Source organism: Dromiciops gliroides, chromosome 3 (genome assembly GCF_019393635.1).
Source record: "Dromiciops gliroides isolate mDroGli1 chromosome 3, mDroGli1.pri, whole genome shotgun sequence".
NCBI classification, from domain to species: Eukaryota; Metazoa; Chordata; class Mammalia; order Microbiotheria; family Microbiotheriidae; genus Dromiciops; species Dromiciops gliroides.
The window spans coordinates 641,981,156-642,005,920 of record NC_057863.1 but is presented as its reverse complement, the minus strand read 5'-3'; the positions used below and the strand labels follow the sequence as shown (position 1 = coordinate 642,005,920).

The 24,765-nt window shown below is 49.3% G+C and overlaps 1 protein-coding gene across 1 annotated transcript; it reads left to right on the top strand.

Moving 5' to 3' along the window:
- Positions 1 to 6,614: 6,614 nt before the first annotated feature.
- Positions 6,615 to 24,168, top strand: NPHS1 (NPHS1 adhesion molecule, nephrin). The gene is made up of 29 exons (XM_043996506.1): positions 6,615 to 6,687; positions 6,775 to 6,978; positions 7,773 to 7,895; positions 8,149 to 8,277; positions 9,955 to 10,036; positions 10,123 to 10,226; positions 10,468 to 10,595; positions 10,696 to 10,864; positions 11,484 to 11,641; positions 11,803 to 11,947; positions 12,843 to 12,967; positions 13,512 to 13,716; positions 13,964 to 14,093; positions 14,226 to 14,398; positions 14,664 to 14,804; positions 15,099 to 15,239; positions 15,329 to 15,450; positions 15,855 to 16,020; positions 16,256 to 16,412; positions 16,812 to 16,963; positions 17,917 to 18,028; positions 18,119 to 18,300; positions 20,008 to 20,058; positions 22,159 to 22,281; positions 22,441 to 22,468; positions 22,597 to 22,666; positions 23,543 to 23,636; positions 23,780 to 23,895; positions 24,034 to 24,168. The coding sequence occupies exons 1-29, from the start codon at positions 6,615 to 6,617 to the stop codon at positions 24,166 to 24,168; spliced, it is 3,738 nt and encodes a 1,245-aa protein (XP_043852441.1).
- The last annotated feature ends 597 nt before the right edge of the window (positions 24,169 to 24,765 follow it).

Below are 24,765 nucleotides of genomic sequence, written 5' to 3'. Positions count from 1 at the left end.
GTTTGTTTTTACAGCATTGCTGTTGAGGGATTAAGGGTACCCTTGGTCTGTTCGCTTCATTTTGCATCAGTTCGTGTAAGTTTTCCAGGTTTCTAAAACCTCTTCCTTTCTTACATCACATGCATATGATGTTCCCCCATTGATGGGCACCCACTTAGTTTCCAGTTCTTTGCCACCACAGCTGCTATAAATATTTTTGTACCTGGAAGACCCTTTCTTCATTCTTTGATCTCTTGGGGGGCCAAGTAGTGCTCTCCCTGGGTTAATAATAACAGTAACTAACATATAGCCCATAGTGCCAGGCACTGTGCCAAATGCTTTACAATTATTATATCCTTTGATCAAGTATTTATTAAACATTGCATGTCCAGCTAGTTGCCAAACCTTGTCATTTCTACTGCTACATTTATTTTAATTTTTAAAAAGTTAATTAAGCTAGGTGGCACAGTGGATAGAGCACTGGCCCTGGGTTCAGGAGGACCTGAGTTCAAATCCAACCTCAGACACTTAACAATTACTAGCTGTGTGACCCTAGGCAAGTCACTTAACCCCAATTGCCTCACACACATACATACACACACACACACAAAGTTAATTAAAATCTTTTTTGGGCGGGGCCATGAGGGTTAAGTGACTTGCCCAGGGTCACACAGCTAGTGTCAAGTGTCTGAGATCAGATTTGAATTCAGGTCCTCCTGAATCCAGGGCTGGTGCTTTATCCACTACACCACCTAGCTGCCCAGCTACATTTATTTTAGCAATTGAAATTGGCTTTAGATAATTTTTTTTTATTTTTATTTTCAGTTCTGAATTCTCTCCCTCCCTCCCACTCATCCCCCAGCCATTGAGAAGTCAAGAAATACAATGCCCATTGTAAATAGGAAGTCATGTAAAATATTTCCACGTTGGCTATGTTGTACCACATTCCTGATGTCAGACCCCTTCTCTCTACTCACCCAGAATCCGCCTTAGTTTAGATCCTCATCAGGTCCTTTCTGGCTGGACTATTTCAATGGCCTAACTCGTCTCCCTGCCTCAAATCTCTTTCCTCTCCAATCCATCCTCCACCCGGTTGCCATCCCCAGCTCTGATAACGTTTCTTTCCCACTCAGTGAACATCAGTGGCTCCTTATTGTTCCTATGATAAACCTCAGAGTTACAGATTTGGATCTGGAAAGGACAATGGAGGTCTTTAAGTCCAGTCTTTTCATTTGACAGATGAAGAAACTAAATCCTGTTTAGTTTTTAAAGCCCTTCACAACCTAACCCCAAGCTGTCTTTCCAGGCACCTTCGACATTCCTCTCCTTCCTCTTCAATCCAGAGCCATCTCTCTGTTCCTCACACAGGAAACTTTATCTTCTGACCCCATATCTGTTTAATTAATTTTTTTTTAAATTTTTGGTGAGGCAATTGGGGTTAAGTGACTTCCCCAGGGTAACACAGCTATTAAATTGTCAAGTGTCTGAGGCCAGATTTGAACTCTGGTCTTCCTGACTCCAGGGCTGGGGCTCCTTCCACTGTGCTACCTAGCTGTCCTGCCTGACCCCATATCTAGAATACACCCTCTCTTCACCTCCTTCAAGACTCAGCTACTTACTTGATCATTGCTTCCTGCAGGAAGCCTTTCCTGATCCCCAGTTGAAGTACCCTGCCCCAAAATCCCTTGTGTTCTAGTTATTCTTTTTCATTTATACTATATTTATCTACATAAGGACATATTTCCCTATTAGAATTCATTTTCTTGAGAGTGGGGGGTTATTTTTTTTTTTTGCCTTTGTATCCCCAATTCCTGGCACATTCGTACATGCTTGGTGGACTGATTCAGACATGGTGCTAGATGCTGGGGTTCTAAAGATAAAAACCAAAAGGTCCCTGCCCCCAAAGCACTTACATTCTAATTAGGGTGGGGGAGAAAACAAACACTATTTTTCATTTTGTCTTTGGAATCCAACATCTAGCAGTGCTCAGCACATAGTAGGTCCTCAAATGCTTGTTGGACTGCGAAGTTTCCCAGAAGTCTGGACGAAAAGTATCGACCTTACTACTTGAGATTACCCCTCTTTCACCACTAGACGGTGTGCAGCAATCGGCAGATGTTACCAAGCTACACCAAAGTACATGAATGGAAAGGTCAAAGATGAGCAGGGGCACTCTGGGATTTTAGGGCTCTGGAGCTGCAGAATGCTGGGCTCTCATAGTTCCTCTGTCTGCTTTTGCTCATAGTTCTGTTATCATCAATCACTTACATGTGCTCCTCTCCCCAGCCATCTCCTTCCCTTCCTTATCCTAGCTGCTCTTGGTCTATAGTTTTGTTGGAATTCTGCACATCTACACATCTACACCAACCTGCCCCCCACTTCTAGTAGATTTGTCCAGTCCATACCATGTTATTATCATGTCCAGCATTATCACAATACTCTAACCCTGGGGACAGTGGAAACCAGAGGGCAGGACTTCAGGAAGGCTGGCCATTCAAACTAAAAGGGGTCTAAGGCTCCTGGATCCCCCTAACCAATGGGGCAGGGGAAAAGGCTCAGACACTTAGCTCTGTGACCCTGGGCAAGTCACTGGCTCTTTTGGCCTCAGTTTTCTTATCTGTAAAATAGGAAGACTGGACTAAATGATGATGATAACCAGTGTGTTTGTAAAGGATTTAAAAAACATTTTCTCATCTGGTCCCACCGCAAACATGCGGTGAGGCAAATACCATGTGTATGTTATAAGTGAGAAAACTGAGACTCAGGTATTTGGCCTTGGATCTCCCAGCCAGTGTCAGCAATAGGATTTGAACCCAGGTATTTGGACTCCAAAACACCCTATCCACTACTATGCCATGTTGTTCAGTCATTTTCAGTCACTTTGACTTTTTGTGACCCCATTTGGAGTTTTCTTGCCAGAGATACTGGAATTGATGTAGGAGGCAAAAAAGGGTTAATAGAAAAACCTAAGACCCAAGCTCTAATTCAGATATGAGCTCTAAAAGGGAGTCAGATCCCAGTTAATGGATAACTTAGGTTAGGTTCTCGTACCCATAGTGATCAACATCCATAGGACCAGAACGGGTCAGGTCAAAATAACAATAAAGGGAAAAGACAACCTATAGAAATTCTAATGAAAAATGATTCTATTTTGAAACTAGCCATGGGAATCAGAAAGAGATGTGTGCAGAAAAGGCCAAGTTTGTCCCCAGATTCACCTTATGATGTGTAAACCCCAAAAACACACCTCCACTGAAAAAGGTACCCACCTGGGGGTTGGCTTAGGACCCCAGGAACTCCAAATTAGGATAAGCCCTCCCCTGAAACACCCCTAGGTGGAGATTATTATTATGAGACTGATAATCAATTTATCCATACTATAAATATAACTGTCTTTCCTTTCCTTATTTGAGAGATACCTTTCCACTATTCTGGTTCTCTCCCTGTGGTCACCCACAGTATTGCAATAAAACTTGGGAAACTGAGTCACTGAGTCTTGTAATTCTTTTGGGACGACTCATAATCAATTTGATCCCTAGTTCCAGCCCACATCAAAATGGTTTGCCATTTCCTTCTTCAGCTCATTTTACAGATGAGGAAACTGAGGCAAACAGAGTTGAATGACTTACCCAGGGGCACACAGCTAGTACCAGATTTGAACTCAGGAAGATGAGTCTCCTTGACTCCCGGCCCAGCACTCTGTGCACTATGGCGCCACCTATCACCCATGCTGTGATACTGTAAGGGGCGGGCCATCTCTGATAATCTGTGAATCCACATCTTCCTCCTCCTAGCCCAGCTTCCAAAGGAAACTATGGTTCTGAGCACACCTGGGGACTCCCACAGGAGCTCATCTGTGTATGAATAAACTTCCTGCCTCTGCTCTGTGCCTTCATCTGGGGGATCTCAAAGCACTTTTATGTCTTCATGGATTTCTGTCTCCCCCCCCATGCTGCCCCTCTTCATCTATGTGTCCCGGAGGTTGCTTGTTGGTTTAACAGAGTGCATGCAAACTCTATCTGGGCTTTACAATTTGACTTCCTGTCATTCTGTGATCACACGGCTATGGGGGTGGGGTGGGGGGTGCATCGGGCACACGGAGGGAAAGACTGGATGGGCAGTTAACCACAGCCACTCCTTGAAAGGTAACACCACCAAACAATACAGACCCCCAGGTGTAATATCCAGGTCTGCCCACAGAGGGCAAGAGAACACATCTACATCTGGAAATCAAACTCAAATCTGGAAGGGCTGAGACTCAAACCTTCCCAGTGAGACTTTGCTTCATGGACTGAATATATACCCATGTGTTTACCCATGCCCTGACCTTGCATACTGAAATCCTGCCACCCTCTTCCCCATCCATGATTCGATTCTTCCTCATCTTTTTTGTTGTTTTTTTTGTTGTTGTTGGTTTTTTTGGGGGGGGGTTGTGAGGCATTGGGGGTTAAATGACTTGCCCAGGGTCACACAGCTAGTGTCGAGTGTCTGCAGCAAGATTTGAACTCAGGTCCTCCTGAATCTGGGGCCAGTGCTTTATCCACTGCACCACCCAGCTGCCCCCTGATTCTTCCCCATCTTTAAGTAAGAAATGATGCGTCCATTTCTATAAGCCTCGGTCTTCTTCAAGAATGAAGGATGAAGGGGGCAGCCAGGTGACGCAGTGGATAGAGCACCGACCCTGGAGTCAGGAGTACCTGAGTTCAAATCCGGCCTCAGACACTTACCACTTACTAGCTGTGTGACCCTGGGCAAGTCACTTAACCCCAATTGCCTCACTAAAAAAAAAAAAAAAAAGGAATGAAGGATGAAGAGGGGCAGCTAGGTGGCGCAGTGGATAGAGCACCGGCCCTGGAGTCAGAAGTACCTGAGTTCAAATAAGTTCATTGTCCTGCAAAAGCAAAACAAAACAAAACAAAACAAAAAAAAGGTTGAGTTGTTTGAGTTGTTTTCAGTCATGTCCAGTTCCTCATGACCCCATTTGGGGTTTTCTTGGCAAAGACACTGGAGTGGTTCGCCATTTCCTCCTCCAGCTCATTTTATAGATGGGGAAACTGAGGCAGAGTGAAGTGACTTGCCCAGGGTCACACAGCTAGGAAATGTCTGGGGCTAGATCTGAACTTAGGAAGATGAATCTTCCTGACTCCAGGCCCAGCATTCTGTCCACTGCACCACCTAGCTGCCCAACTCCTCACCCTATTTGTATGACAGACTTTGAGAGAAGAAGCAACTAGCCTTGGAAAGGGACCCAGGAGATAAGGTGTCTTCTGGAGAGAGCTGGGAGGAAATGGAAAGGATGAGATCTAGGGTCATCCATTTAGAGCTAGAAGGGGGCTACCACTGGGGTCCAATTCCATAATTTTTCATACAAGGAAACTGAGGCCAAGGAACGCCAAATGGCTTGACTAAAGACACACAGATCGTTAGTGTCAGAATCATGATTAGGGGGCAGCTAGGTGGCACAGTGGATAAAATACCGGCCCTGGATTCAGGAGTACCTGAATTCAAATATGGCCTCAGACACTTGACATTTATTAGCTGTGTGACCCTGGGCAAGTCACTTAACCCTCATTGCCCCACCAAAAAAAAAAAAAAAAGAAGAATCGTGATTTGAACTGAGGTCCCCTGACTCTGAAGCCAGAGACTCTTGGGATTTCAGTTTCCCCGTCTGTAAAATAGGAAGACTTAAGATTTACAAAGCACTTTCTTTGTATTATTGCCTTTGACTGTCACAACAGCCTTATGAAGGAAGAGATCTTGTTACGATTTTATTTTATTTATATATTTTTTCATTGTCGCCATTTTATTTTGTTTTGTTTATTTTTCATTGTCATAATATTTTTATTTGTTTATATATTCTATACTGTAACAATTTGGTCTTATTTTTATTTTTTTGTTGTCACCATTCCATTTCATTTATTTATATATTTCCCATTATCACTATTTTATTTTATTTTTATTTATTAATTTTTCATTGTCACCATTTTATTTTATTTTTATTTATTTATTTTTCATTGTCACCATTTTAAAGACTGGGACATCTTTAAGACATTAAATGACTTGCCTGGCACTAAACAAGTAGTCAATGAAGTAGAATTTAAACTCGGATCTTCCTGATGCCAACTCCAACCCTCTTGCCCAGGACACCGCCTAACTCCAGACTGAAATCTGTAGGTGCCATGCAAAGCGCCTTCTCCTCTGTCCCCTGGTGACTACCCCAGGCTGAGTCTCCCAAAGGGTGCAGGGTGGGAGACAGGGCTGGTGGAAGTGCTGGCCATTCCAGGGTGTGGAGGGGTTGCCGGGCTGTGGAATGTCCCTGGCATGTGCTGACACCGGGGGATTCCTGGCCCCGGGCTCTGCCCCCATCTCAGTAGGAAATAAGGAGGGATAGAGCCAGAGAGAGAGAGCAATGAAAAGAGGCCTGACTGGGGAACTGGAGGCCTTCCTTCCAATCCCTGCTCTGCTCCTCACCCAGGGACCTTGGGCCAGGGCAATTCACTCTCCAGACAAAGTGATGGGGTTAGACTAGGTGATTTCTGAGACCCTCAAAGTTTGGCTGTTCTCTGAATCTCCAAGACATCCCTAAGTAGAAAGTTGAGTTGGGGCAGGGGAGGGGTTGAAGTCGGGGAGCAAAGATGTTCTGGGCCTTGAGGCTGATATCCAGGGGAGCCCTGCACACTGGAATCTTCCTGCAGCTGCTTGTGGCAGGTAAGAGAGACCACTGGCCTCTGACCTCCCTGGTGTCCGGCCTCTGACACCAGGCCACTCGTCCAACTCCTTCTCTCTTCCCCAAAGTCAGGCTCCAGACACCTCCCCACCAGGACTTTTGGCTGCTCCCAGACAACGTGACGGTCAATGCAGGGGACGACGTTGTACTGAAATGTGGCGTCCGAGCCCGACAAGGGCTCGTGCAGTGGGTGAAAGATGGTTTCGTGTTGGGCCCCAATCCTCAGATCCCAGGGTTCCCCAGATATAGCATGATAGGAAACCCTGATCAAGGTGAGTTCTGTTTAGCCTCAAAGGGCTGAACTAGCAAGAGGAGCTTTCCACGGGCAGTTGTTCAGTCGTGTCTGACTTTGTGACCCCACTTAAGGTTTTCCTTTTTTTATTTTTATTTTTTTTTTTAGTGAGGCAGTTGGGGTTAAGTGACTTGCCTAAGGTCACACAGCTAGTAAGTGTTAAGTGTCTGAGGCTGGATTTGAACTCAGGTCCTCCTGACTCCAGGGCCAGTGCTCTATCCACTGTGTCACCTAGCTGCCCCCACTTAGGGTTTTCTTGGCAGAGATACTGGAGTGGGTTTGCCATTTCCTTCTCCAGCTCATTTGACAGATGAAGGAACTGAGGTAAACAGGGTGAAGTGACTTGCCCAGGGTCACACAGTTAGTGAGTGTCTGAGGCTGAAGTTGGACTCAGGTCTTCCTGACTCCAGGCCTAGAGCTGCCCACCCATGGGGAGAGGTCTCAAGAAAGAACAGCCCTCAAGGAGACTCAGGCTTACCATAAGGAAAACACTTCCTAATAATTCTAGCTATCTCAAGATGGAATCGGTCACTTCAGAAGTCTCACACCCCCTCACAAGATCTCCTAGGAGAGGTGGGATGGTGACCTGCTTGTCTGCATTCGTAGGAGGCAGGGATTCCTTTCTGGTTAGGGGCTGGGTGGCCCCCCAAAGGCTCTTCCCACCCTGTGACTCTGTGAGAACTGAACTTTAGCCCACAGAGCAGAGTGTAAATTCCTCTCTGGCCCATAACCAACCCTGCGCTGTTGAAGCCTGTACCTGCATCTCTCTTCCAGGTGAGTTTCACCTCCACATTTCTAAGTGTGACATCACGGATGATGCAGAGTTCGAATGTCAAGTCAGCCGGTCAGAGACCAGCCCTGAGCTCGTCTCCCCTAGAATCTCAGTCACTGTGCTAGGTATGAGATCTTCCCCTCAGGGACCCAAGTTCTTGGCACTCCCTTCCACCCCTCCAGGACCCCCAGAGATAAGCCTCCAGCCCCCAATCTTCCTAAGAGCCTAGTTAGCCAGATTCTGGGGGAAGCCTTGGGGATCCACACATTAGTCACCCCATTCTTTCCATGTTTTGGGAATGCAGGTGTCTAGTCTTGGGGTCACCATCTCTGATTCTGGGGTACGATTCTCCACTCTCTGACCCTGTGCCTCCAATAGTGCCTCCCAAGGTGATACAGATGAATCCCGAGGCTGGGAGCTTGGTCACCTGGGTTGCTGGAGAGGAGTATTCGGTCACCTGCACCTCCCAAGACTCTAAACCAGAGGCCGGAATCATTTTTCACCAGGGTGAGTGGGTGTATGTGATTGAAAGCATCTGAGGCTTTTGGTGAGACCATTAAATGATTACAGAGTCACCAATTCAAGGACTGCTGTTCTAAGACTGTGGGAGGGAAGGACTTTGTGGGAAATCCAAAGATGAATTAAATGACATCCCTCCTGCTTAACCTCTGACACACCCTGACCCAGTCTGCCCGGGCAAGTAAGTCACAGCCTCCTACAACTATAAGCAGGTGCCATTCAATCCCCTCTGTCCCCTGGCAGTGACCCTGGTTAGAATCTCCCAACACCAGGACCTCCATTGATATGGGAAACCTCCTTATCCAGGAAGTACCTCTATTAATTCAGTGGTGAGACCAGCCCCTACTGTCCAATTTATTCCATAGTAAGAAAGGTACATTCACAAGTATGATGAGATGAAAGAGTATTTGTCTCAGTCTTAGCACAGGCCCTGGTACAGAGATGGCACTTGACAAATGTTTGTTCCCTTCCCCATCTAATAAGCCAATGAGACAGACTGTGGAAGTGCAGCTCAGAGAAGGATGAGTGTCCTTCTTTCCATTTGGAAGGGATCAGGCAACCATTTGACCTGGACATTGAAAGATGGATGGGGGGCAGCTAGGTGGCGCTGCAGTGGATAAAGCACCGGCCCTGGATTCAGAAGGACCTGAGTTCAAATCCAGCCTCAGACACTTGACGCTTACTAGCTATGTGACCCTGGGCAAGTCACTTAACCCCCATTGCCCCTCAAAAAAAAAAAAGAAAGATGGGTGGGCACTAGACGGGCCGATTTGGCCCAGAAGGGCATTCCAAGGAAAGGGATGAGGAGAGAAGGCAAGGAAGCCCGTTTGGCTGGAGCAGAGGAAAACTTGAATGGGAGCACTGAGAAGCACAGCTCTCAGAAGGATGCGGGGGCCAACTGGACTCAATGTTAAGCTTTATTCTCTGGGCAATGGTGGGAAGCCATTGCAATCTTCAAGCAGAGGATTAGATTAGATCTGGACAGACTCAAATTGGGGACGGGACTGGAGAGCCAAGGCACAAAGGAGGAGGATGTTGGAATATTCCAGGCCAGGACCCGTGAGTGCCTGAGCTTGCTTGTGCTGCGTGGGGGTAGCGGGTCTGGAGAAAGGGAGATATTGCTGAGATAGAATCAACACCGTCTTGTGATTGACTGGAGGTAGGAGTGGAGAGAGGAGCCGTGGCTGGTGACTGGGCAGATGGCAGGGCTATTAACAGGAGTAGGGGGGCAGCTAGGCGGCACAGTGGATAGAGCACCAGCCCTGGAGTCAGGAGGACCTGAGTTCAAATCCGGCCTCACACACTTAACACTTACTGGCTGTGTGACCCTGGGCAAGTCACTTAACCTCAATTGCCTCGCTAAAAAACAAATCAAAACAAAATAAAAAAACAGGAATAGGGAAGGCAAGAAGAAGGGGTGTGGGTTGTCAAGGCTCTGATTTTGGTTGGGGATACTGCTGCTTAGAGGTGTTGGCAGACTACTGGGTTAATTGTTGGGGGGAACCCCAGAAGTGGGACCAAAGATAGAGATAGGCATGTGTGGGTGTGTATCTCTAGAGAGTCGAGAGAGGATGTTTGGGTGGGAGAGGTGGCCCTCCATTCTCCCTCACTCCTGATCTAGCTCCCATGTGTCTCTCTCCCCTCCCCCCTTCCTCTGCTAACCAGACAACTGGCTGGTTCCTAACGTCTTTCCCTACACAAATCCCGGATCCCAGGAGAAATTTGTCATCACGGAGGCCACAGTCAGGTATGCACTTGGATACCTAAGGACCTGAATTCTTTCTCCTAGTCTGTCCCCCTCCCTGGCCCACATTTAAATCCCTTTCTTCCCAGGGTGATTCCCAAGCCCTCTGACAATGGGAAGCTCCTGGTGTGTGAAGTGATCCACCCAGCTATGAAGAAGTCCTTGAAATCTTCTTTCACTATGAATATTCTGTGTGAGCTGGGGCCCCAAGGCTTGGTGGGAAGGGGAGGGCGCCATGGGCCCCAGGGGAGGCCCTATTCACCAAGCGTGTCTAGCATGCTTTTGGATGGGAAGTCTCAATATCATCAGTCAGAGATGGGGAAATGGGAGACCAGGGAGGGATGGTAAGGGGACTAACGTCAGGGTCTCTTGGAAGACCTCCAGGGCTGAGGAGAACCTCTTTGCTGAGTCTCCCCTGGGTCTTTTATCCCCAGTTCCCCCTGGCCCTCCTATCATTGAGTGGCCCGGCCAGCTCGAGGGGAAGGCCAAAGCTGGACAGGACTTGGAGGTGTCCTGCGTGTCCCGAGGGGGAAACCCTCTGGCTACCCTGCAGTGGCTAAAGGTGAGGTGGGAACACCACAGAGGGGTCTTGGCAATCTGGGCTTTCAGTCCCATGATCCCCTGGTTCACTTTTCCCTTGCCATCCCCTGTCCCCACCCCAGAATGGAAAGGTGATCTCCACAGTCTGGGAGACTGACCACAAGCAGGCACTGGCCCGAAGCATCCTGCCTCTGACCATCCAGTCGGAGGACAACGGGGCCCAGCTCAGCTGTGAGGCCCAGAACAGTGTGTCCAAGGCCCAAGAACACGTGATCACTCTGCATATCACCTGTGAGGATGCTGGGGGTCCTGGGAGCTGCCCCCTGCCTAATTCCTTTCACACAGTCTCCCTGGAGTCACTTTCTGTTCTGAAGCAGTCTGTTCCCTTTCTCTGTCCCCACCCCACCCAGGCACCTTGATCAGTTACTCCAATTCCAGTGCCAGAAACATGACTGCTAATTCTGTGCCCAGGGTGAATTAGACTAAGGGGGTCAGACCTTGGGGAACTAAGCCTCAGAGAGAGAAGAGACTTGGGGACACCAGCCTTTGAAGAGGGAGACACACAGACACCAGGCTTCCTCATGATGAGTGGGAAAAATGTCACTTTCCTCTTCCATAAAAGGCATGGCTCTGCCCCATATGCTTGGGTGCAGTCACACTTGGAGAAGGAGCAGCCCTTCCTCTAGAGGAACAGTCAATGAGTACCCCAACTCAGAGGTTGGGGAAGGCAGGTGGCAGCAGAGCGACTTCCATGACAGTGGAACTTTGGGGGTGCTAGTAGAGTCGAGAAAAAGTGGAGACAAAGTATATACCCCACTTGAGTGCCCTGAGGCAAAGCCCCAGTCACCCCAGCCTAGTTCTAGCTCTATCTGGTACCATCTTCACATCTCCCTGCGTCACCTCCTTACAGTCCCCCCCAGCTCCATCACCATCTTGGGTTCCACAAACCTAGAAGAGAACAAGACTGCGTCCTTCTCCTGTTTCACCAAGTCTAGTAACCCGGGAGTCCTTCTGCGCTGGTGGCTGGGGTGGCAGGAGCTCATCTCCACAGATGTGACTGTCACTGATGTGAGGTTTGAGGGCTGGAGCAAGGCCCCTGAAGAGACAGGACCCTGGAGGGGAGGGGCAGGATTCAAAGACTTGGCCCACACTTCAAGGTAGAGAGGGGGATTGAGTCCCCAGGTTGGGGGGTGGGATGCCTAGATTTGAGGCTCTGATTCCATCCTCAGAGCCTGTATGGTGGCCGAGTAACCATGTCCAATGTGACCCACACCGTGAGACGGGCGGACAATGGGCTGATGCTGACCTGTGAGGCCTTTAATGAGGCTTTTGCCAAGGAGACCCTCAAGAAATCAGTCACCCTCAATGTGAAATGTGAGTCCCCAAAGGTCCTCAAAAAACCAACAGAACACCCTTCCACAACCCACAATCAATCAGCAAGCTTTTATGTGCCAGGCTGAGTGCTAGGTGCTGGGGGAATAAGTAGGCAAGGGAGCCTGACCTGCCCTCCGTGAGCTTATATTCCGTGGGGGCAAGGTTTGTAATCTCTGCAGATGAGCAAATACCAGCTAGATCACAAAATAAATACACAAAAACTGGGCTGGGAGGGCATCAACAGATGGGAAAATACAAAAAGGCCTCTTGAAGGAGGTGATCCTGGAGCATCCAAGAGACAGAGGTGTAGTCTGGGGGCGCACAGAGATGGAGTGTCGTGTGTCCCCATCTGATGAGCAGGCTAGTTTTGGTGGAAGGAAGATTGTGTGTCACAGAGACATGTGTCATCGGCCTGGAAAAAGAGGCCTGAGCCAGACCATGAAGGGCTTCAGATGCTAAACAGAGGAGTTTGTGTTTTGTCCTAAGGGGAATAGGGAATCACTGAAGTTTCTTGAGCAGAGGAGTAACCTGTGTAACCTGAATATTCCTTTGACATTGGAGATGGGAGAGGCTAGAGGTGGGGAGAACAATTAGGAGACTATTTCAATAGTCCCAGCTATAGGGTGCAGCTAGGTGGCACAGTGGATAAAGCACTGGCCCTGGATTCAGGAGGACCTGAGTTCAAATTTGACCTCAGACACTTGATACTTACTAGCTGTGTGACCCTGGGTAAGTCACTTAACCCTCATTGACCCGCAAAAACAAAAACAAAAACAATAGTCCCAGCTATGCCCTGAGGACATTTCCCCCAGAGACCCTATCCCAGACCCCCTGGCTCAAATGCAGGGAGAGGAAAAGAAATACGGCTCATCTCCCATCCCCCACCAACCACTAGATCCCATCCAGAGACTATGGATTGAGAGTTTCCCTAAGGGGGAAAATTTCAGAGCAGGAAACCAGGTTCGTCTTCTATGTCTGGCCGTTGGGGGCAACCCAGAGCCCTCCCTCTCCTGGTGCAAGGTGAGTGCAAAAACTCAGGGCCTGGGAAGGTATTTGAAGATTCTTGAAAAGCAGAAAATCCCTTTCCAGGGATGCTGATGTATAAAGCAGGGTGAGAGAGAGGGGAGGAGCAGGTGTCTAGAATAGGTTGCTAGAAAATCCCAGGAATTTGGGTCTGTCTGTGCTGGGAGGTCAGAATCAGGGGTCTGGGACTTTACTAAGGGTGGGGAAGCTAAATGCATAAAGGGAGGAATTTGAACCCAGAACATCTTGGGAAGGAAGGGTGGATGGGGAGTCAAGATCAAAATTCCCACCTGTAGGGGTGGGGAAGGGGAGGAGAGAAATCCCAGACTGGGAGTCCAGTGCCAAGGGATTCTGGGACTGGGGCTGGGAATGGATTAAAAGGATAAGAAGCAGGGCAGCTAGGTGGCGCAATGGATAAAGCACCCACCCTGAATTCAGGAGTCCCTGAGTTCAAATCTGGCTTCAGACACTTGACACTTACTAGCTGTGTGACCCTGGGCAAGTTACTTAACCCCCATTGCCCCGGGAAAAAAAAAAAAAGGATAAGAAGCTTGTGGTGGAGACCAAGTCAGGAATGGAGCAGAGGTCGAGGAGTGTCGTGGAGAAGTCGGGCAACACCTTCTCCAGAGAGTTGATCCTAAAGTTGGACCCCAGTGACAACCAGGCAGTCTACACCTGCAAGACCACTTCCAACTGCAAGTCCACCAGTGACCAAGCCTTGGCCTCTACCAAGTTCCACGTGCAGTGTGAGACATTGCCTTGATCCTCCTGGAGAAGGCCCTGAATGGGAGTGGGCTCTCACATCCCTGAAGGGAGGGGTCCCAGGTCAGGGAAGACTCCAAGGGATGGGGCTTAGGAAACTCACCCCTGGAGGAAAGGGGAGGCGTTGGATAAAAGTTTCTGGAAAGGTCATTCCCTATAGGTGGAAATTTGGGGGCAGCACAAGGACTATTAAGACATCCCACACACGTGTAACTTTCCTTCTTACTGCAGTCCCTCCCATCAACGTGACGATTACAGCCAATGCCTCCATCCTGCGCCCCGGAGACTCCATAAACCTCACTTGCGTTAGCCTCAGCAGTAACCCTCCAGCCAACCTGTTTTGGGAAAAGGAAGGGGAGAGGTGAGGTCACTTTGCACTGCCCACCCCCACCCTGGGACTGACCTGCTCAGCAGAAGCCCAGCCCCCAGAATGGTCCCCACGGCCCCTAACAGGCCCCCCACCCCTACCCCCGTGTGTCCCGATCCTTCCCAGGCTCGAAGCGGTGGCCTTCAGGTACAGGCCGGCCCGGTTCAGGGGCTCTGAGGCATCGGGGAGCGTTTCTCTTCACGTGTCTTCTGGGGACCACGGGAACAGAGTGACATGCAGGGCTAACAGCCCCACGCTTCAAGAGACCGTGAGCGCCTTCTATCGGCTCCGCGTGCTTTGTGCGTGCTCTGCCGGGGTACCAGGCTGGGGAGGGGGGAGGGGGGCGGGCCCAGAACCCGACTTCATCCCTGATCCCATCACACACTCCCCGTTTGTAAACCTTACTATGAGCCGGAACTAGACCCTTACAACCAAGCCATGCTTGGCACTGCGACTGGCACAAAGTAACGGCCTAATGTTTCTTGATGAATATCCTCCCCTCCCCCAAGCTCTGACCCACCCGCCACACCTGGGGCCCAATAATCACTCTCCCTGTCTCCACAGACCCTCCCCAGTTCCTGGAGGATCAGGTCCTCAAAGTGGAAACCCAGGAACACGGGGGAGCCCTGCTCCCCATCTCTGTGTCTGCTAACCCAGCCCCTGAGTTCTTCAATTGGAGTTTCCAGGGAAGCAAACTAAGTCCAGGTACCAGAAGGGGGGGAGGGGGCAAGGCGGAGCATGGTCCCGCAGGGTTCTGGAAGGGGAAGGCCATGCTCTTGTTTTTGTTTCTCTTTCCTCCTTTCCTTCTTCCTTCCTTCTTTTCTTTCTGTGGGGCAATGAGGGTTAAGTGACTTGCCCAGGGTCACACAGCTAGTAAGTGTCAAGTGTCTGAGGCCGAATTTGAACTCACGTCCTCCTGAATCCAAGGCCAGTGATATATCTACTGTGCCACCTAGCTGCCCGCCCCTCTTGTGAGAGTTGCATCCCTTGGCTTTCCAGATGGGGGTCCCAGACACCGGATCCTCTCCGGAGGGGCCCTGAAGCTTTGGAATTTGACAAGGGGAGATAGCGGGGAGTACCGGCTGCTCTGTCAGAATGCGGAGGGCGTCAGCGAAGCCATCGTAAGACTGGACGTCCACTGTGAGTGACCTCCCCCTTGCCTGAGAGTGGCCAGCCTTCCCCCTCCACACAAACCGAGCCTGAGTCCCTGACCTCTCCTCCCTTCTCAGATGCCCCCGCCATCCGCGCCATTCCCGACGTTACGGAGGTGGATGTAGGGGCGTCAGCGGAGATTCTCTGCGTGGTCGATGCCAGCCCCGTCCTTCCAAGCATGTTTCGGTGGGAGAGACTGGTGAGGGATTCCCCTCCAACCCCAGCCCCAGCCCCAGGCTGGCCTTCACCCCGGCTCCTTTTCCTGGGCTACCCATCCCTGAGCCCCGCCTCAACGTGCCCCACTCCCCAACTGCAGGACTTTCCTACAGGGTCTCCTGCCCTGCCCTGCCCAGCCCAGAGGGTGACATTTTTATCGACCTAGTTCCTTGCAGAGATTTTACCGGAATCATTTCTGAGATCGTAGGGACTTTCCTGGAGTTATCCATAGGCTTGTTCTATGCGTCTCGGCAGAGCTGGGGGGGGGGGGAGTTGGGGAGGCTGTTGGGGCAGCGCTGCGTCTGGGGGGTACTGGGAGACAGAATCAGCGCCTCCCGGCCGGGTGAATCAGATTTCTGACCCTCAACTGGATTTGTGTCCCTGCAGGGAGAGGAAGAACAAGGCATGGAGGACATGGAGCAGACATCACAGGGACTGACAGGACGTCTGCAGATCCACAAGGCTACTTTGGAGCAGGCTGGGCCGTACCAATGCATTGTGGACAACGGGATACCTCCCCCTGCCCAGGCGGTCACTCAGCTTATTGTAAGATGTACGTCACAGACCCTCCCAAACTAGGGGAACCCCAATATGGACTCCTCCGCCTAAGCTCATCTTGACCCTGGAATCTCCCCTCTTGAACCTTAAACTTGATACCTCCGTGGTCCTCAGAAGTCCCTTTGATCCCTTGGAATCGTAGCGCTTAGAGAAACCCAGCTGGGCCCCATAATTCCTTAGATAGCAAAATTCTTCCTCTTATGCCCACTCTTCATTGTCTCTCCTTCAAGTTGCTCCTGAGGTTGAATACCCTCAACCCCTCACTAAGGTGGCTGCCGCCGGGGACAGGTCCAGCTCAGCCACATTACACTGCCGGGCTCGAGGTGTCCCTAATGTTGCCTTCATCTGGGCCAAGAATGGGGTTCCTCTGGATCTACAAGACCCCAGGTCAGCTCCTGCCCCCCCCCCCCACTGATTCCAGAGACTCACTGACCCTATATGTCCTCTGCTTTCCCTACACTTCCGAATCCCGCATGGACTTGATCTCAGTCTCTCATCATACCACTCCTTGACCCCTGGAAATATAAATGTTTCACTATGGAGATGTCTCCCCACCCCCAATTCCTAATTCCACATGCCCATTCCTGTTCCCTGACACTGTTTCCCACAAATCCTGGCCCTGTACCCTTCTGCCTCTAACACCACACTCCACTCGGCCTAAACTCATGCCACTCCTTCAATCCCCTGATCTCAACCCCATCTAGTCTGCATCTAGCCTATTCTGATTCCCACCACTACAACCATCCCCAAACCTCACTTCATTACTCATCCGCCCATTTCTCCCAGATACACCGAACATACCTATCACCAGGGACCAATTCATAGCAGCGTCCTCACCATCGCCAATATCACGGCTGCCCAAGACTATGCCCTTTTCACCTGCACGGCCACCAACAACCTGGGCACCGACCACACCCACATCCAGATCGTCAGCATCAGTAGGCTTAGTGGGGGAAGGCCTGGAGGGGGGAAGGCAGAGCCTCTAGGACAAGGGTTCTTAACCCGAGGTGCATGGACCTCCAGAGATTGCAGGGGCTCCATAAACTTGAATTCGTTTTTTTGGGTTTTTTTGAGGGGCATTGAGGGTTAAGTGACTTGCCCAGGGTCACACAGCTAGTAAGTGTTAAGTGTCCGAGGCGAGATTTGAACTCAGGTCCTCCTGAATCCAGGGCCCGTGCTTTATCCACTGCGCCACCTAGCTGCCCCCACTCCATAAATTTGAATGGGGGAAAATGTTTATTTCATCATAACTGGGTTCCTTTGCCATTCTATATATTTTATGCCTACAAAACATGATTCTGAAAAGAAGCCCATAAACTTCACCAAAAGGGTCCATGATACCTAAAAATTATTTAGCACTCTTGCTCTAGGGAAATCTCTTGTTCCACAGCCTGAAGGACTACATGTATCCTTAACTTCCTAGAGTGTACATATTCCTGAGGAGAGGGCTTAGGTGTGTTTTGAATTTTTGCTACACAAAAACTATTTCCAGTGAGCTAAGAGAGTTTAATCTTTGAAGGATACCCATGGCCCTTCCAGAGAAGCAAAAAGTAGGCTCAATAATTTTTTTTTTTTTGGTGAGGCAATTGGGGTTAAGTGACTTGCCCAGGGTCACACAGCTAGTAAGTGTTAAGTGTCTGAGGCCAGATTTGAACTCAGGACCTCCTGACTCCAGAGCTGGTGTTCTATCCACTGCACCATCTAGCTGCCCCTCAATCATTTTATAAAGAGGCAATTCAGACCCCTCCCACCTCACCCCTCTTTTAATTTGTTGCTTTTGTAAATTCAAGTTTTCATATGTTGAGGTTGGTCAATGGGCATATAATGAATGTCATGTGTGGAAGATGGAGGTTAGGGAGGGTGGGTTTTCTTTCACCTTTCCCCTCCACAGGTCGCCCGGACCCTCCAATGGGCCTAAGGGTCATGAATATCACCCACCACTCTGTGGGCTTGGAATGGAAAGCAGGCTTTGATGGAGGCCTGGTACAGAGATTCCGAGTCAGGTAGGGGCCACAGTGGGCAGAGAGGAGGGGAGGAAGCAGGCTGAGGTTGAGTGTCCCACTCCTCTACAAACTCTACCATGATCCCTTTAGGTATGAGTCACCAGAGACACCAGGATACCTGTATATGGATGTCCTCCCACCTCAAGCCACTTCCTTCACTGTGCATGGTCTTCGACCTTTCACCCTGTATCATTTCTCTCTGCTGGCCACCAATGCCTTGGGGGACAGTGACCTAGCAGATCGAGGAGCCCGGCTCCCGGTGACCACTGCAGGTGCCTGGGGGAAAGGTGTTAGCGAAATTTAGGCATTAGGGAGTCCATGGATAGAGCAGGAATTACAGTTCCCATTCCTTGGGCAGTCATTGCCACCTAGGGAAGGGGGAAGGAAACAAGCATTTATTCAGAGCCAACTACATGCCAGGCCCTGTGCTAAGCACTTGACAAATATTATCTTATTTGCTCCTCACAACAACTCTGGGGAGTAGTTGTTATTATGATCTCCATTTTCCCCAGTTGAGGAAACTGAGGCAGGCAGAGGTTAAGTGACTTATCCAGGGTTACACAGCTAGGAAGTGTCTGAGGTCAAATTTGAACCCTGTCCTACCCACTGCAGAAGGAGGAGAGAGAACATTTGGGCATAGGATGCCATAGCACTGTGGACAAAGACAGGGAGACCAGAAATGAAAGGCCATGTTCTCATAGCAGAGAGTGATCTAGTTTGACTGAGGCAGAGACAGCACGGAAAGCTGGGATGGGAGAGAAGACAAGGAGATTAGGTGGTCCTGCACTGTGGGAGATCTTGGATATTGGACATGACCAGATAGATGCACGAGGGATAGAAAGATGATAGACTCTGAGCTAGAAGGTGCCTTAGAAGCCATCGAGAGGCCACTGACGATTCTGGCCAGGAGAAGAGAGGTCAGAGAGGCCAGACCTGCTGGGACGCAGCTGGCTGGGCATCAGGGTCTGCCTGTAGTTGGGGAGAGACAGGAAGGGAATGGCTGTGGGTGAGATGGACTCAACAGAACTTGGTCACCATTTGGCTAGGAGAATCAAGGGAGGGAGGAGGGTCAAAGATAACCCATAAGGAAAGAACTTCTTGACAAACTCGTGCAAAGGCGTAGGCTCTCCTTCCCAATAGAGCTTGGTCGGGCATTCATTAGCTATGCTGCAGAGGGAATTACCATCTGGCTATCATTTGGACTGGATGGTGTCTGAGGTCCCATCCAGATCTGAGATGCCAAGAGTCTAGGAGAGTGAAGAGTGGGAAGAAAGGAGGGGTGAGGATAGACCCCGGCTTACAGAGAGGTTGGGCAGCCTGGGAAGGAGGAAGAAGAAGCCCCAGTGATGTTTCTGAAGGCTAGGAAAGAAAGAAGGAATGGGGAAGGGATCTGCTATGTTGAATACAACAAGGTGTAACGATTGGAATGACGCCACCTGCTGGAGACTTACTGTAGAAGAGTTCTGCCCATGAAGCGAAGGTCTTTGAGGGCAAGACCAGGAGTCTTTTCTTTGGCGTCAGGAAGTGACGCGGGCTAGTGGGAGGAGGAAGGAAGAGACTGGCGCTCGGTCTCGCGCGCTCTTTCCTTTGGACTCTGGTGGAGAGCAGAGCTAGAAATGTGCTCTCCCTTTAATAGATAGGAATCTAGGCCTTTCTCTCTCTCTTTACCAAATTCTTATTCTCCTTAATAAATGCTTAAAAGTCTAACTCTTGCTAAAGCTTATAATTTATTGGCGACCACTCATTAGATATTTTAGACAGACTAGCTAGAATTTTAGCCCTGAACAAAGGATTAATAAAGAGTGAGATGAAGCTGGCCATCAATTCTACTTTAGCGATTGATAAGAACTGTGAAATCGACTCCATTCAGAGAATCTTCATCTGGGTTGGGCTGGGAAAGGATAGACACAGTTAGCTAGTATCAGCGGGGCACCCTGATATCCTGGAATTAGTCCAACCCCTTCATTTTCTTTTACTAGGTGTCGAAGAGTCATCTGAGAAGACTGAAGACCAGTTCCCTATAGAACCTGGTGAGGCCTTCTTCATTATTTGAACCAGCATGAACCAATCGCCATTATTCTGTTTTGCCTAGGAACAAAGTCTTTCTTACTATCACCACCCACTTAACCCTTTTCTGTAACCTACCTGCTCCCTCCATATGGCCCCATCCATATCTCCTTAAACTTCCTGCTATCCCCTTGATCTGTCAACTCAACTTCCTTTATTTCTCTACATTCTGCTCCTCTCAGAAGCCCTTCCATGCTCTCCTTTCTTTCACAATTTAATTTCCCAAATATTTACTGAGTACAAGGCATTGAGAGAAAGGTAGAGAAAGTTGCAAGATATAGTCTTTGCCTTTGGATATCTTACCATCCTGGTGAGGAGATAAGATTTATATGGACATGAGGTATTTTGCAAACACTACAGAACAATGAGCACTATAATCCAGTGTTAAACTAAATCTATACTTTAGGTAACCAGGTGGCTGCAGTGGATAGAGCCTTGGACCTGGAGTCAAAATCTGATCTCAGATATTTATTAGTTGCATGACCCTGAGCAAGTCATTTCGCCTCAGTCTTCCTCAGTCTCCTCATTTGTAAAATGGTGACAATAATAGCACCCACCTCCTAGTATTGTTGTGAGAATAAAATGAAATGTTTGTAAAGCACTTAGCAAACCTTAAATGACTGCATAAAATGCTAGTTATTATTATTACCTATTATCAGTCATTACAATCTCTCCCACTGCTAGTAAATTGTTTGGGGGTAGTCATGAAAGAACTGAGCCTTGAGTAGGGCTTAAAAAATTCAGTAATACCTATGCACCGGCCCTGGATTCAGGGGGACCTGAGTTCAAATCCGACCTCAGATGCTTGACACTTATTAGCTGTGTGACCTTGAGCAAGTCACTTAACCTGCAGAAAATAAAACAAAAACAAAGAAAATTCAGTAATACTTGCCTGGACAGGATATTTCAGTTGGAAGGAATAGCCACACTGTTGAGACTCCCCAGACCGGAGCAGAGGTGCATGTTGGGCAGTGATGGGAGATAAGATTGGAAGGGAAGGCTGGGGTTGCATCAAGAAGGACTTTGAATGCCAGGCAGAGGCATTGTTGGTCCTGCACACAGTGGGAAGCCAGGGCAGGTTTCTGATCGGGAATGGTAGGAGCATGGATTTAGACAGCAACAGGACTTTAGAGGTCATCTGGTCTAATCCTTTCATTTTGCAGATTAGGAAACTGAGGCACGAGAGGCTAAATAATTTATCCCAGGTCACCCAGGTGGTGTTGCTGGTATTTGAACTAGGTTCTCTGCTGCCAAATCCAGCACTCTTTGCAGATGCATATTCTGGCCTCCTCCCTGTCCCTTGAACAAAACAATCTACCATCCAATTCCACCAACAGTTTTCACTGGTCCCAGTGGTGTGTGGAATGCCCTCCCTTCTCATCTCCACCTCCTGACTTCCTTAAAGATAAAAGCTCAAGGGGGCAGCTAGGTGGCGCAGTGGATAAAGCATTGACTCTAGATTCAGGAGGACCTGAGTTCAAATCTGACCTCAGACACTTGACACTTACTATCTGTGTGACCCTGGGCAAGTCACTTAACCCCAATTGCTTCAGACACACACACATATACACAAAACAAAAAACAAAAACAAACAAACAAAAAGCTCAAATCTCCCCTTCCCTTTCCAGGTGCCCTGTCCCCCATTTCTGCCTCCCCCATTTCTCCCTCCCCCAATCCTGAGACCTTCTCTCTGAGATCACCTCTCATTTACCCTATATTGTACCTTATTTTTGATAGTTGCTTTTACAATTAGATTGTAAGCTCATTGAGGGCAAGAGACTGGTTTTTGCCTTTGCATCCCCAATGGTTCCGTGCTGAGTAAATACTTGTTGAATGACTAATACTGAATGAATGACTGAAAGTGAATGTGGTCAGATGAATTGGGCATCAGTGTGCAGAATATAACAGTGAGAGAAAAACCGAGTGTATAGACCATTTAGGAGGCAATGGAAGTAACCCAGGTAAGCCTGAGAGAATAGGGATTTGCTCTCAGACGATGGTGAAAATGGAAGAAGAGTTCTCTGGAGAAACCTGTCCTGAGGAGCCTATGTTTTTATCCCCAGAATTCCCTCAGTGGTTCCTGCTTCCCATACTCTTTGCCCTGGGAGTTCTGTTCCTTCTCTCCAATGCCTCCTGCATAGGCTATGTCCTCTGGAGGCAGAAACATCGTGGGCAGCCCTCAGATGGTAAGGACATCCTTCCAGGGGAAACGGGAGGAGAGACGAATGCTGACTGAGATACCCTGCAGGCAAAGGGAAGGGCGCTGATCTGGTTCCCCAGACCCCCCTGTAAAGATGCCCTGCCATGGGCTAATCCTAATTCCCTTACTCTCACTGTGCCCCCAGGAGCCAAAGAGGAAAAGACTGAGGAAGGGTAAGGAAGGGTAGCCTGGGAGCGGGGGAGGGTCAATGAGATGGGTGAGGGTGGCAGGAGGGAAAGATGAGGGTGGGAGCAAAGGGAGAGGGGAGCTGATTGCCAGACTCTTCTCTCCCCCATGTCAGGTCTGAGACTCGAGCTGGGAATGAGTATGAAGAGAGCAGATGGAGTAGCAGGCACACCCCGAGTACTACGGTGAGACTGGGGGGGAGGCCTTGGCTTACTTTGGTAATAACAACTGGTATTTATTTACATTCCACTTGAAAAAATATAATCTCATTTGATCTTCCCAACAACCCTGGGAGGTGGGTTCTATTGTTTTCCCTGTTTAACTTATGGGGAAATTGAGGCAAACAGAGGTGAAATGATTTGCCCAGGGTCACACAGCTAGAAAGTGTCAGAGGTAGGATTGGAACGCAAGTCTTGGGGCAGCTAGATAGCAAAGTGGATAGAGCACCGGCCCTAGAGTCAGGAGGACCTGAGTTCAAATCCAGCCTCAGACATTTGATGCTTACTAGCTGTGTGACCCTGGGCAAGTCACTTAACCCCAATTGCCTTACTAAAAAAAAAAAAAAAGAAAAAGGAACTCAAGTCTTCCTGACTGGGCTCTCTATCCACTGCACCCCAGCTGCCTCTATGATTTGAATGGGTTTAGGAAAGGCCTCCCTGCTCCTGAATATTTTCCACAATCCACATGTCCCTGGTGCTTGGAATTCCATTATTAGGGAGTAATTCTCTGTTCTAGCCTTTCTTTTAAAAAGCAAAGCAAATGGCCTCAGGAAGGAGGCAGCACCTTTGAGTCAAAGAATTTCTCAAATCCCTTCCGGGATAGCAATCGGAGCATCTGGTCTAGGGGGTGGGTAATGAAAGGGGAAAAGAAGTATCTAGCCGGCTGCTTCACACACACCGGGGCCCATCTGGGTGAGTGAGATTGAAGTGGGGGGATGGTGGGAAGGTTCTACAGGTCCCAAGTAGATAGTGGAGAGGGAAGAAGGTATTCTTTAAGACCCCCTGACTCTGACTACCGATGAACGGGGGGGTTTGAGTGTGGGGTTTTTTTGGGGGGAACAGGAGAGTTCAGCAGAGATGGAACCCTATTACCATGCCATGAAGGACTTCACCCCCCAGTTACCCCCAACACTTGAAGAGGAACCCCATTATCGAGGTAAATTGAAAGATCATCCTTCCCCCCCTCCCCATTCTCCCCTGCCTCTTTCTTTCGATCCTTAAGCAAGTAAAATAACCCTGCAGATTAGGGCAATGGGCTTCCTAACCAGCTGACTCCCCTGATTTATGTCCCCATTCCAGGTTTCTGGGGTCATGAATATGAAGAGGTGCCAGGTCCCGGACCCCTGTATGATGAAGTTGAAAGGCTGTACCCCCTGTCTGGTGCGTGGGAAGCTCCCTACAAAGTAGCACAAATGGTGAGGACGCTAGGAGCCCCCATCCCAGCCTCTGCTTCCCTGTCAGGCTGATGGGGAGCTCACTCCCCTGGATCTTGTCCTCAGCCTCCCTTCCCCCCCCCCCATTCTCCATTTTTCCCTTTTCTCTCTGTTTCCCAGGGAACCTATCAGCACAGAGAATGGCCCCACGGAGCATATGAGGAGCCAGGGAGGATTTATGACCTGGTACCTGAGGACCACCCTGGGGGAGGGCAGCACTACCTGCCCTTTGACCTCCAGGGGGAGTTGGTGTGAGACCCACTAAAGATCCAGTAATTTGAAGCTGTAAATGCTGCCCTTGGGTTGACTCTCAAGATAGCAATCGATGCTTCAAGCAAGTAGGTGTGTCTGAAACAGCCAACGGTCCCCCCACTTTGCAAACAGGCTAAGCTTGTCCAATAAATAAAGTGCACCAAAATGCGACCTGCTGAGATTTCCTGAGCAATCCAGAAGAGATGGGGAGCCTTCAGAAAAATGGGGGTCACTTAGCGCCGTCCCCCACCCCCGCTCCTTCTCTGATCTCCCCTAACCCAGGATTAGGACGCCAGGGCACAGCTTCCTTAGGTGTCAGGTGCCCCCCAAAGGGAGGGGAGCCTCATGCTGAGGCCTTGGCTTGAGGTCCATCCTTGGCATCTTAGCTTGGTGTCCGCGGGGCCACATCTCCCCTCCCACAAAAACCCTGGAGTCTTTGCAGTCGCTCTTCCAGCACAGAATTTTCCCCATCAGGCCAGCTTTGGTCTCCAGCTACAGTATTTTTGTCACTATCCACCCCCATCCTACCGTACTCCCTGGCTAGAAACCTTGGAGCACTTTGAACCATTCCTTCTCCTCTCCACTCCACTGCCTGATACT